A 14,106-nucleotide genomic window follows, 5' to 3' on the forward strand; every position below is an offset into this window, starting at 1 on the left:
GTATATTCAGGTATATTCGCGTATATTCTTCTATATTCTAGTAATATTATGGTATATTATGGCATATTCTGGTATATTATGCTATATTCTAGTATATTCTGGTATATTCTCGTATATTCTTCTATATTCTAGTAATATTATGGTATATTCTGATATATTCTGGTATATTCTGGTATATTCTGCTATATTCTAGTATATTCTGCTATATTCTAGTATATTCTGGTATATTCTCGTATATTCTTCTATATTCTAGTAATATTATGGTATATTCTGGTATATTCTTCTATATTCTAGTAATATTATGGTATATTCTGGTATATTCTTCTATATTCTAGTAATGATATGGTATATTCTCATATATTCTTCTATATTCTAGTAATATTATGGTATATTCTGGAATATTCTGGTATATTATGCTATATTCTAGTCTATTCTGGTATATTCTCGTATATTCTTCTATATTCTAGTAATGTTATGGTATATTCTGCTATATTCTAGTATATTCATTTATATTCTCGTATATTCTTCTATATTCTAGTAATATTATGGTATATTATGGCATATTCTGGTATATTATGCTATATTCTAGTATATTCTGGTATATTCTCGTATATTCTTCTATATTCTAGTAATATTATGCTATATTCTGATATATTCTGGTATATTCTGGTATATTCTGCTATATTCTAGTATATTCTGCTATATTCTAGTATATTCTGGTATATTCTCGTATATTCTTCTATATTCTAGTAATATTATGGTATATTCTGGTATATTCTTCTATATTCTAGTAATATTATGGTATATTCTGGTATATTCTTCTATATTCTAGTAATGATATGGTATATTCTCATATATTCTTCTATATTCTAGTAATATTATGGTATATTCTGGAATATTCTGGTATATTCTGCTATATTCTAGTATATTCATTTATATTCTCGTATATTCTTCTATATTCTAGTAATATTATGGTATATTCTGGCATATTCTGCTATATTCTAGTATATTCAGGTATATTCTCGTATATTCTTCTATATTCTAGTAATATTATGGTATATTCTGGCATATTCTGCTATATTCTCGTTGTTTAGGATTCAACGATTCCCGCGAATTATGATGTTGTGAATATCGTTACGCGATACGACCTCGCGGGAGCGCTACACAACACAGCGACGAAAAGTGCCAGTCGACCGCTAAACTATATCGATTTCGTCTATTGTCATCGCGAGACGACACTTTCGTCACTTGTATCACGAGACATTGTACGAACCACACGCGCTTATCGCTTACAATCGCCTATCCGTGCCAATCACGGTGTGTCTTCCGCGCCCCTCTGGATTCGACGTTATTAATATATATATTATCGTTTCCGGAGTGTGCCGTGATTTTCAATACTTTTTTTGGTCAATAAAGTCAATTCTTTTCGGTTGTGCGTCCAAACCATAAGTGTCGTTTTCTTTGGTGTTCGTCGAGTCATTGTATATCTTCGTCAAGATAATTCCGGCTATCCTCCTGACAATCCTTGTCGCAACATATTGGTCCTTCGAGCCGGATTGCAGTGAAATTGACGAACCACACTATCGAGGCAGCCAAAAGAATTCGTTCAACGTTCGAAAACAGTTGGGTATTCCAATTTAAATTGAAGGTCGGAACAATACCGTAGCTAACGGCCATCACAATGGGTGACCTCAAGACACTGCTTCGACAACAAATCGACAACTTTCGTGTCGTTGAGCGTGCCCTCGACAATTTTAAAAAGATCGGAAAAAGGAATCTAACTGCCGCTACTGTTCGCAATCGAATGGCACGATTGAACGATTCTTTTGCCGAATGCAAACTTCTGCATAAGGAACTCGCCGCTGTGGCCACGGAGGACGAGCAGTCCAGCCTCGATTATTTCATCCAGGATCGTTTCTTGGAGTTACACGAGATTTACCTGAATACATCAGACTTCATGGCGGACGCGCTATCTACCTGGGACCCGAAGGATCCCGACCATCCCGTAGCAGAAACTGCCGCCGAAGCAACGGAGCTACCATCAAGTGCAGATGGGAATCGCCTGCCCACCCTCAATCTTCCGCAATTTTCGGGAGCCGTCAGTGAGTGGGAAAGCTTTCGAGATCGCTTCCAAGCTATGGTCATCAAACGCCGAGGTCTGTCCAATGTATCACGTTTCCAATATTTATTGTCGTGCGTAACGGGAGAAGCGAGTGATCTCGTCACAAATATCGCGATTACCGATGCCGGATTCACCAGCGCATGGAGTATTCTTGTCGAGACTTATGAAAATTCGCGTCTACTTGTTACCGCACATCTAAATATTTTGTATGACCTTCCACAAGTTCGGTCAGAGTCGGCCGATCAACTTCGAAGCCTTCGCAACAAAGCCAATCTAACGATCAATGCGTTAAAAAACCTCGGCCGTCCTGTTGACACGTGGGATGATTTGCTTGTTTTCTTTGTCACGAAAAAATTAGATTCTAAGTCGCGGAAGGCTTGGGAGTTGCATCTCGGTAATACTACGCAGTGTCCGACATTTAGTGAACTCGATACGTTCCTGAACTCCCGAGTGCGCGCATTGCGAATTATCGCGCAGTCTACTTCGGTAGCGGCATCGCGACCACCTGAGTCGTCCGGAGCAAAATCGAGTCGTGTTCGTGCCACGTCGTTACACGGCGCCGCTGTTACAAAAGGCGTGTGTGCATTATGCAAAGCAAATCATACTCTCGGTCAATGCTCTTCCTTCAAAGGCAAATCTGCAGCACAACGGTTCGATTTTGTGAAAGAAAGTAACCGATGTGTTAATTGTTTAAGTCCACATCATCCAACGAGAAAGTGTACCAGTTCATATAACTGTACCGTTTGTAACAAGCGACATCATTCCTTGTTACACTTCGACGACGCGTCTACGTCATCGCCAAATATCGAAAACAACGTCACCGCCCTCGTCGCGTCGTGCTCCGTTCCTCGCATTACCGCGTCGCAACAAATATTGCTCGCGACGGCATGGATCGAACTGCGATCCTCATCGGGCCGTTCCGAGAAAATTCGCGCCCTGCTGGATCAAGGTTCAGTCGTTTCAATAATCTCCGAAAACTTGTCTCAACGGTTACGACTTCCACGTTCTCGCGTTGCAGTGAGTATCACCGGAATCGGGAACAATGCGGTGGCGTGTCACTCGACAACAACATTTACCGTCGCATCCTGCAAGACCGATGCGGTCTACTCCCTCACCGCCTACGTCTTAAGATCCTTGTCCAATTACATCCCTGCTCGCGCGACTACCGACTATCGGCTCTCGCACATTCGAGATCTAACATTGGCGGACGAGAACCCCTTCAGCTCTGACCCAATAGAACTAATTATTGGTGCCGATCACTATGGGTTACTTCTGTTGGATGGGTTACGAAAAGGGAAAGTAAACGAGCCTACGGCTCAAAATACAACCTTAGGCTGGATCCTCTCCGGTCCGGTTCCCTCATTAACATCCAGCGCTCCCGCCGCCCTCGCGAACTTCCACTGTAACGTTTCGGCGAATTTAGACACTGAATTTCGACGATTTTGGGAAGTCGAGGAGTTGCCGATTGTTACGCGTCTCTCCCCCGCCGAACTAAAATGCGAGGATCATTTTCAACGCACGCATTCTCGAACTTCGAACGGACAGTATGTCGTTCGTTTGCCATTTATCGAAGGGCCTCCCATTAATATCGGGTCTTCACTTTCCGCGGCAACGACAATGTTTAAAAGGCAGGAGAATCGTTTGGAACGAAACTCAGAGCACTCCGCGGAATATTCGAACTTCTTAGCCGAATATGAGGCACTCGGACATATGGTCGATATCACTGAATCGTTACCGATCCTGACGAATCAAGCCGTGTATATTCCACATCACGCGGTCATTCGTGAGCACAGCGCTACCACCCGGATTCGCGTGGTATTTAACGCATCTGCGAAAACCGGAAATGGAACCTCGTTAAATGATCACCTATTGATCGGGCCCAAATTACAAACGGATTTAGCCGCTGTCATTCTACGATGGCGCCGGTATCGCTATGTTTTCACTGCCGACATTGCCAAAATGTACAGGCAAATACTCGTCGATCCCAGAGACGCTGATTATCAACGGATTCTGTGGCGATCCTCTCCCGCAGCTCCGCTTCAACATTTCCGACTCTTGACCGTCACGTACGGTACTTCTCCCGCACCCTTTCTCGCGTTGCGTGTATTACAACAACTCGCGAGGGACGAAGGGTCGAAATATCCTCTCGCGCTACCAGTTCTTCGCGATCAAATTTACGTGGATGACTGCGTGTTCGGCGCGGACGATCCGCACTTAGCGAGACAAACTCGCGAACAAGTCGCCGCGTTGTTAAAAGAAGGATGTTTTACATTGCGGAAATGGGCAAGTAATGACCCTGCATTAATTGCGGATATTGATCCCACGGATCACGGTCTCGCTGTCAATAAGCCGCTGTCACCCGACGACAATTTGACGGTCCTCGGAATAATTTGGAATCTTGAAACAGATTCTTTTCGTTTCGAGGTTACAATTACTCCTGTTATTCCGAATACCAAACGGGAAATCCTCTCAACTATCGCGAAAATTTATGACCCACTTGGATGGGTCACTCCTGTCGTCATCGTGGCCAAAATTCTAATGCAACGCTTATGGTTGCAAAAGTGCGGTTGGGATGACGCAATTCCTAGCGAGCTCCGCGAAACATGGACAACGTATTGTACCCAGCTTCCTCTTCTCCGTTCTATGAGTCTACCACGGTGGACCGGATGTGGAGCTCACAATCGCCAATATGAGTTGCATGGTTTCGCAGACGCTTCTCAAAACGCCTATGCGGCTGTGGTATACTCTCGCGTTACCACGGAAAATGGCAATATTGTCGTTTCTCTGCTCGCGGCCAAATCTAAGGTAGCTCCGCTCAAGTCCCTATCCATTCCGCGACTTGAGCTATGCGGAGTTTTGTTGCTGTGTCGTTTAATGACATTCATACGCACATCGCTTGGGGAAAGTCAATGCGATGTGCATTGCTGGACCGATTCCACGATCACCCTTGCTTGGATAAATCAGCCTGCATCTCGCTGGAAAACTTTCGTCGCAAACCGCGTCGCAGACATTCAGCAACTCTTGCCGCAATGTCAATGGCACCACGTACGGTCCGAGGAAAACCCTGCCGACTGCGCTTCGCGCGAAATGACTGTCCCGCAATTTTTGAACCACTCATTATGGTGGAATGGCCCGATGTGGCTCCACTCACCCAAGACCTCGTGGCCTTGTGCCGTGCCTCGTTTCGATGCCACGACGTTGTTAGAGGAACGAGCGCCGGCCACCCTCCACGTTGCCACTGCTCCCGATCAATGGGATTTAGCATCGCGATTTTCCAGCTGGCCCAAGTTACTCCGCGTGACAGCGTATCTGTTACGTTTTGCCTCAAAACTTCGATCACCTCTTCCGCTCTCGCGATCATTGGCCTTAGCAAAGGACGGGCACTCGGCAACGTTTTCCGAGACGAGCGCTCTGCTCCCGGACGAAATTCGGAAAGCGCGAACGTTCTGGCTGAAGTACATTCAACGAGCGGTACATCCAATCGAAGTACGGAGTCTACAACAACGGCTGCCGGTCCCGCAATGAAGCCCATTAATATCATTAAACCCGTATCTCGACGCGGACGGTCTAATTCGCGTGGGCGGGCGGTTGGAAAATGCGGCATTGCCAGAAAATACCAAACACCCTATTCTCCTCGCCTCGCATCCTTTAGTCCTGCTCCTAATTAAGCATCTACATTTAAAATTGTTACATGCCGGTCCTCAATTAACGCTTGCAAAATTGAGACAAGACTTTTGGCTTCTACGGGCACGTCCTATCGTGCGCCAAGTTATACATCAATGCGTTCGATGCGCGCGAGAACGTGCGACAGTCCCATCCGAAGTAATGGGAAATCTTCCGTCGGTACGCGTGACTCGTGCCGAACGAGCGTTTCTGCATTGCGGCGTGGATTATGCGGGCCCTATACCGGTCCGAACAACCGCCGGACGCGGACACAAGGCGACGAAAGCATATATTGCGTTATTCGTCTGCATGACAACTCGTGCCGTGCACATCGAATTAGTGGGGTCGTACACCACCGCTGCGTTTTTGGCGTGTTACGATAGGTTCAGCTCGCGTCGCGGTTTGCCGGTCGCCATGTATAGCGATAACGGAACGACCTTTCAGGGCGCCGATAAGGAAGTGACCGCGGCTTTCCGAGCCGCGACACGAGACCCAAAGTTGCGGAACATACTCGCGACGGATCAAGTCGCATGGCATTTCATTCCCCCTTCCGCCCCGCATTTCGGCGGACTATGGGAAGCCGGTATTCGCAGTTTAAAGCATCATTTGAAACGAGTAATCGGCGCGACCACTCTCACCTTTGAAGAACTGACCACGGTGTTATGTCAAATCGAAGCCTGTATGAATTCCCGGCCGATCGCCCCGTCGTCGGACAATATCGACGACTATACCGCGCTCACGCCAGGGCACTTTCTTATCGGCTCCGCGATTACTACAGTGCCATCCCCCACGTTGTTGGACGTGCGGGACTCGCGATTGACTAGGTGGCAGCTATTAAAAAAATTGTACGAAAGTATCTGGAAGGCGTGGTCCACTGATTACCTCCACTCGTTACAACAACGCACAAAATGGCGCACCGCGAGTCACCTCGCGAAGGTGGGTCGAATTGTTCTTCTTCGAAACGCCCTCGCACCCCCATGCAAGTGGGAACTCGCGCGGATAATTAAATGTCATCCCGGAGCGGACGGTGTTACTCGCGTCGTTACCGTTAAGACCTCACAGTCTGAATACAAACGTCCGATCGTGAAACTCTGTTTCCTTCCCGTTGATATCAATGAGGAGCTCTCTGGCGAAGCAAAAAGGGTGCCCGAGTCGTAGCCACGGGAAGTACCGACAATGAGAGAGCTCTCTTCGCTCAGCTACAGTATTTAAACTCATCAGGGTTATCACGGCGGGCGGTGGTATACGTAAACCCGTTAAGCTTGTCCAATATTGTATCTAATATCTGTATCGAATAATTCATCTAATCTGTATATCATTGTGTATCACTCGTGTTCTTCTTTGGTATCGGATGCGAACATCCGAGGCGGGCGGTATGTTTAGGATTCAACGATTCCCGCGAATTATGATGTTGTGAATATCGTTACGCGATACGACCTCGTGGGAGCGCTACACAACACAGCGACGAAAAGTGCGAGTCGACCGCTAAACTAGATCGATTTCGTCTATTGTCATCGCGAGACGACACTTTCTTCACTTGTATCACGAGACATTGTACGAACCACACGCGCTTATCGCTTACAATCGCCTATCCGTGCCAATCACGGTGTGTCTTCCGCGCCCCTCTGGATTCGACGTTATTAATATATATGTAAAGAAAATATACTTTCTTTAATTCAAATCGAGCGCGCTTTGCATGCTCAGCGCACTCTCTGAACTGTCCCTACAGCTGAGATAGATAGAGAGGGATAGAGATAGGTAAAAGAGAAAGAGAATATAGAGAGCACACGTGCATAGAAATTTAGCGAGATAGTGGCAGCTAATTAATAGAATAAGTTAGATATAAAGTTAGCGTAAATAAAGAGAGTGAACAATAGACTCTAATTGTCGTTTCTTTATTTACAGGTGAGTTTGTAAATAGTTGTACAAAGTGTAAAATAATAAGTATCTAATAAAACATAACCTTTATTTACAGAGAAACAAATTTAGTCTGTTGTTTGACCCTTAACACGGGATAGAATATAGGCATTATAAAACGACAATTTTAGTTAAAAATGAAACTGAAATTTAATTTCAAGGTAGTAACATCTCCAACAGACAGTAAGTCTAGTACTATTAACATAACCTCACTAACAACAGAAGAAGGGAAAAAATACGTTATACCAGAAAAATTCAAACAGGTAAATGCCCATAAAGAGTTAAAGGAAACAGATATTTATGCTAAAGTGCGAGCCAAGTTAAAACATAGACATGACGAGGTCAGTGTATGGGTAGTACTAACGGAAGAATTACAGAAAACATATATGGATGAAGGTGGAAATATAGAATTTGAGGGACAGCTTTTAGATGAAATACAAGAGGATGAAGGACAAAGGGAGACAGAGAAAACGGTCTTGGCTAAAATATTGGAGAAGTTAATGGAGTCATCACAAAAAAAAACAGAAGAGAAAAATTTAAAACATATAGCAGACAAGTTTATAATAGAGAAATTCAACAGTAAAAACTCTAATGCAAGACAATGGTTAGAGATGTATGAAAAAGAATGCGCGAGATTCGAGATAGATACAGATAGGCTGAAAATTGAAATAATGAGATTCTTTCTAAGTGAACCATGTCAAAATTGGTATACTTCTAGGATAATCAAAGATAGCTCAGAATATAATTGGGGAACATGGAGAGAAAATTTCCTAGAATCTTTTGCAAACAAAGGTTGGGGCACCAGAATATATGCTCACTCATACAGGTATCAAGAAGGATCACTGTTGGATTATGCGATGAAAAAAGAGAGACTCTTGCTAGAAATAAATAAATCTATAGACCAGGATACTTTAATAGACATAATTGCATTGGGATTACCAGAATTTATTAGAAAAAAGATTGATAGAGACGAGATAAAAAATAGCATAGACTTATTTAACGAAATTAGAAAATGTGAGGATCTAATGTATAAAAAAAATAATACAACAACGAAAAATAGTAAGCTGGATTTTAAAAAGAAGAATTTAGAGAAGAAACCATGCAAAACATGCGAATACCTGAATAAAGGTGTAAGATATCATCCTGAAGAGAAATGCTGGTTTAAAATAAAAGAAAGTGAAAAAGATAAAAATAAAACGGGTGTAATAGGATGTAACACAGTGCTAGAAGTAGATTTGAACACAGAAGCAAAAAACGAGTGACCACACCATTAATCAAGCTGAAGATGCTGCTAGCAAACAAATTAGAAATAAATGGAACATACGATTCAGGATCCCAGATCTCTCTCATAAATGCAAAATTGGTTAAAATAATAAAGAAGAGAGAAGATGTAAACAAAACATTCATAAAAACGATTAATGGTGTAAAAAGTACTAATGGCTTAATAACAATAAAAATAAAAATCTTGGATATCGAAGAAGAGGTGGATGTATTCATTGTACACTTTGTTTCTCGAGAGTCCATGGTTAGGCATAGTACAGATTTTTACCGTTATGCGCAAGTCCCTCCCACGCAGCCATTTCTCAATGCAAGCGCATGCGCACAGAGTCACGGGGCGACACCAAGTCAGATCGACCGAAGCGATCTATAAGGTGATCGATGAGTTTGGAGTGAGACTTCGTGAGAGCGACAGTCGAAATTTTGGTGCTTTTATACTTATTGTGCATTTTGTGACACGTTAACATAGAAATGGAGGAAGGTCCAGGAACATCCAACATTTCTCCACAGAAAAGAAATCCATCGGGAAAGGTAAGAACACATCTCATTGTCTATACATTTCGATACGCGAAATAGTCTTTTTTCTTTTACATAAAATATGTATTTCAAATTTATTTTTGTGATTTACTGACGTGTACAAACTTTGTTCTTTTTATAGTTCGTCGGATCGTCGCAGAAGATGATGGTCGTCAATGTATATAAACATTTATTAACTGAAAATCCGACGATGAAATACAAACCGATGGTAAAGGAGTTATCCATTAAAACCGGAATTGGAATAACAACCATAGAAAAAACAATTGCAGAATACAAGCGCAGTGGCAACGTAACATCGCCAAATAGAAAGAGACCGCGCGTGAAAATTTTTAATAAGTTATCCGAGGATGATTTACTTTTGATTCGGAAAAAAGTTCATGATTTTTGGCTGCGTCGGGAAATCCCGAATTTACAAAAAATATTAGACGCAGTGAACAGCGATCCGGATCTCCCGTCCTTTAGCAGGTCGTCATTATACCGGACATTAAAACAGCTGGACTTTAAGTATATGGTCCGTAAGCGCAATAGCGCATTAATCGAAAAAGATTATATTGTCGGTTGGCGGCAAAAATATATCGAACAGATTCGCCAATATCGATTGGAAGGGCGGAAAATCTATTTTCTGGACGAAACGTGGATAAATGCTGGCGACTGCAAAAGAAAACTTTGGGTGGACACGACGATCACCTCCCCTAAGAACGCAGCACAAAGGGGACTATCCACAGGTATACCTGATCCCTCTGGCAAGGGAAAACGTTTAATTATCCTGCACATTGGGTCGTCGGACGGTTTTCTACCTGGAGGTTTACTTTGCTTCCAATCGAAGAAAGATTCCACCGATTACCACAACGAAATGAACGGCGATACCTTTTCCACGTGGTTCAAAAATATTTTGCCAACATTACCAGAAAAGTCCGTGATTGTGATGGACAACGCACCATACCACAGTGTAAAAATGGAAAAATATCCAACTTTAAGTTGGAAAAAACAAGACATTGTAACGTGGCTGACAGAAAAGGGCGAACAGGTGCAACCCCATTTTTTAAAGGGGCTGTTACTCACCCTCGTCGAAAAATATAAGCGCCCGGAGGGCAGTAACTATTTAATTGATGAAATTGCAAAAGAATTCGGACACGCTGTGTTACGCCTTCCGCCGTACCACTGCGAATTGAATCCAATTGAAATGGCATGGGCCCAATTAAAATCATTCATAAGAGATAGAAATACAACGTATAAATTGGCCGATGTCGAAAAATTAGTACACGAGGCAATAGATAATATCACAGCAGAAACTTGGAAGAATTTGATTAAACACACAATAGAAATAGAAAAGAAATTTCATCAATTAGATAGCATTACTGACGAGATATTAGACGAGGGTGATCCCTGGACGCCTGAAGAGCCGGATGTTTCCGATCATAATAATGAATCAGATGTAATAGAGAATGAATAGTCATGTAAATGTTTTTGTCATTGTAAATATTGTCTCAATGTTATATATTTCTTATATTATATGTTTCCATGTTTCTTTGTTTATATATGTATATATTCCTTAATATATAAATATTGTATATTTTTATTTAATTAATGTATGTTTTTTTAAGAATATTAAATGTTTATACATTTTAAGTGTGAAAACGCGCACGTTTCTTAATCACGTATATAATTCTTTACCCTACCTATTCATCGGTACTATTTTCCTACCCTGTATAATGAACCAGGCGGAGACAAGTAAGTTAAGGGATGCGCCAGACCCCCCGCTGCGATCCCCACCACTTTTAAGCTGCGCGACTTGACCATGGACTCTCGAGAAACAAAGTGTAGAAAGAGACGACTTCGAAGAATTTTTGATAGGATTGGATATGATAAAGAAATTCAGGTTAATTCAGTACAGTTCAGTAGTACAGATGTACTATAGAAGATAAGAAAGAAATAGAGAACCAAGTAGCAAAATTGTTAGAGAAAAACTTAATCGAAGAATCGTACAGCCCCTTTGCTGCACCAGTAACACTAGCATACAAAAGAGACGAAAAAAAGAAATCTAGACTATGTATTGATTTTAGAGATCTAAACAAAATAGTGATACCACAATCACAGCCATTCCCTCTGATAGATGATTTAATAGCAAAAGCTAGAAATTGTGAACACTTTACAACATTAGACATTAATTCAGCTTTTTGGTCGATCCCCTTACGTATAGAAGATAGAAAAAAAACAGGCTTCGTAACACAAGATGGTCATTACCAATGGACGTGCCTCCCATTTGGTTTAAAAACAGCCCCGGCAATATTTCAAAGAATCTTAAGCAATATACTCAGAAAACACAACCTCAAAAACTTCGCAGAGAACTATATAGATGATATTTTAATTTATTCAAAAACATTTGAAGAACACATCAAGCACATAGAAGAGGTTTTAAAAGCAATAATAAAGGAAGGCTTTAGATTGAAATTCACAAAATGTACATTCGCTTCAAAGTCAGTAAAATATTTGGGACACATAATTGAGAACAACACAGTAAGACCAGTAAAGGACAATCTAACATCGATCGAAAACTTTCCGAGACCAAAGACACAAAAGAATGTTAGACAGTTCCTAGGAAAAATAAATTTCTACCATGAGTACATACCAGGAAGTGCAATAATGTTGGACCCACTGCATAGACTACTCAGGAAAAATGAAAAATTTGTGTGGACAGAAGACTGTGAAACATCATTCAACAAAATAAAAAAGTTACTTTGTTCGAAACCCATATTAGAAATATTTGATAACAATCTCCCAACAAAAATCTTTACAGATGCATCAATAGAGGGTATTGGTGCAATACTGAAACAAGAACAACCAGACGGAAGAGATAGACCGGTGGCATATTTTTCAAAGAAGTTAAACGAAAGCCAAAAAAAGAAAAAGGCCATATACCTAGAATGCCTAGCAATAAAAGAAGCCGTAAAATATTGGCAACATTGGCTAATTGGAAAGAGATTCACAATATATTCAGACCACAAACCCTTAGAGAACCTGAACATTAGAGCTAGAACAGATGAAGAGCTTGGTGAGCTCACATACTATTTATCACAATATGATTTCCAGATAAAATATGTTCCAGGAAAAAAAAATGCCGAAGCGGATTGCCTAAGCCGAAATCCGGTCCTAGAGCCAATCGAAAACACTGAAGAAGTACTAAAAATAGTTAACTTAATTAAAGTAGACGAAATAAAGATAGATCAGACAAATAATAAGATGATACCGGAAATAAAAGAAAGATTGATAGAAAAAGATGGAGTATTTTACAGAAAAGTTAAAAAGAAAGAAAAAATAATTCTATCAGAGGACTATAGCAGAAAAATTATAAAGGAGATACATAGAGAATGGTGTCATATCGGAATAAAACAAATGCAAAGGAAGATTAGTCCATACTATACAGCTAGAAACCTAATAGAAAATATACAGAAAGAATGTAAGAATTGCCAGATATGTGTAAGGAATAAATCTAGAGGCCAAATGAAATATGGCTTAATGTCACATTTGGGTCCAGCGACTAAACCGTTCGAGATAATGTCGATAGACACAATCGGCGGTTTTGGTGGAACGAGATCTACGAAGAAATATTTACACCTTCTGGTAGACCATTTCACAAGATATGCGTTCATCATAACATCAAAAACACAAAGTGCACACGATTTTATAAAGCTAGTAAAAATGGTACTGGAAACAGACAAAATTGAAATAATCCTCACAGATCAATATCCGGGTATCAATTCGAAACAGTTCAAAGAATATCTAAGAATGAAAAATGTAAACTTAATTTTCACCGCAGTAAACGCACCATTTTCGAACGGCTTGAATGAGAGATTGAACCAGACACTAGTAAACAAAATAAGATGTAGGATAAATGAAAATGAAAAGAAAAAGGCTTGGACGACAATTGCTAGAGAATGCGTAGAAAAGTACAACGAAACTGAACATACAGTGACCGGTTTCGCACCGACATACTTGTTAGACGGAAAAGATGTAAGCATTCTACCTCAACAATTAAAAGAGAAAAAAACCAAAGAAAACTGGATCAAAGATAGAGAACTAGCATTAGAAAGGACCATGAAGTCACATGAATACAATAAAAAATTATTTGATAAAAATAGAATGCATTATGAATTTAATACAGGAGATTTAGTCTATATAGAAAATGGAAATAGACTGAATAGGAAAAAGTTAGCAGAATTGAGAATTGGACCGTTGGAAATAGTAGAGAAGATATCAAACTCTATATACAAAATAAAAACTGGAAGAAGAAATCAAGAAACCGGGCTTTTCCATATAACAAAGTTAACACCAGGATCGGACATAGAAGAGGATCAAGATGAAGAAATAATTGAAGATGTCAAATATGCACACGCTTGATTGACAATCTTCACCCTAAAGGGGGGAGATGTAAAGAAAATATACTTTCTTTAATTCAAATCGAGCGCGCTTTGCATGCTCAGCGCACTCTCTGAACTGTCCCTACAGCTGAGATAGATAGAGAGGGATAGAGATAGGTAAAAGAGAAAGAGAATATAGAGAGCACACGTGCATAGAAATTTAGCGAGATA

The 14,106-nt window shown here is 40.9% G+C and overlaps 3 protein-coding genes across 3 annotated transcripts; all 3 read left to right on the top strand.

The window, feature by feature from the left end:
- The first annotated feature begins 1,681 nt into the window (after nt 1–1,681).
- Nucleotides 1,682–5,647, top strand: LOC143364873 (uncharacterized). Its single transcript, XM_076804968.1, has one exon. The coding sequence runs from the start codon at nt 1,682–1,684 to the stop codon at nt 5,645–5,647; it is 3,966 nt and encodes a 1,321-aa protein (XP_076661083.1).
- A 300-nt stretch (nt 5,648–5,947) lies between these two features.
- LOC143364871 (uncharacterized) lies at nt 5,948–6,943 on the top strand. Its single transcript, XM_076804966.1, has one exon. It carries the CDS (start codon nt 5,948–5,950, stop codon nt 6,941–6,943), a length of 996 nt encoding a protein of 331 aa, XP_076661081.1.
- Nucleotides 6,944–9,451: 2,508 nt separating this feature from the next.
- On the top strand, nt 9,452–10,970 carry LOC143364872 (uncharacterized). The gene is made up of 2 exons (XM_076804967.1): nt 9,452–9,511; nt 9,639–10,970. The coding sequence occupies exons 1-2, from the start codon at nt 9,452–9,454 to the stop codon at nt 10,968–10,970; spliced, it is 1,392 nt and encodes a 463-aa protein (XP_076661082.1).
- Nucleotides 10,971–14,106: the final 3,136 nt, after the last annotated feature.

This window comes from Halictus rubicundus, unplaced genomic scaffold (assembly GCF_050948215.1).
Source record: "Halictus rubicundus isolate RS-2024b unplaced genomic scaffold, iyHalRubi1_principal scaffold1099, whole genome shotgun sequence".
Classification (NCBI taxonomy): Eukaryota; Metazoa; Arthropoda; class Insecta; order Hymenoptera; family Halictidae; genus Halictus; species Halictus rubicundus.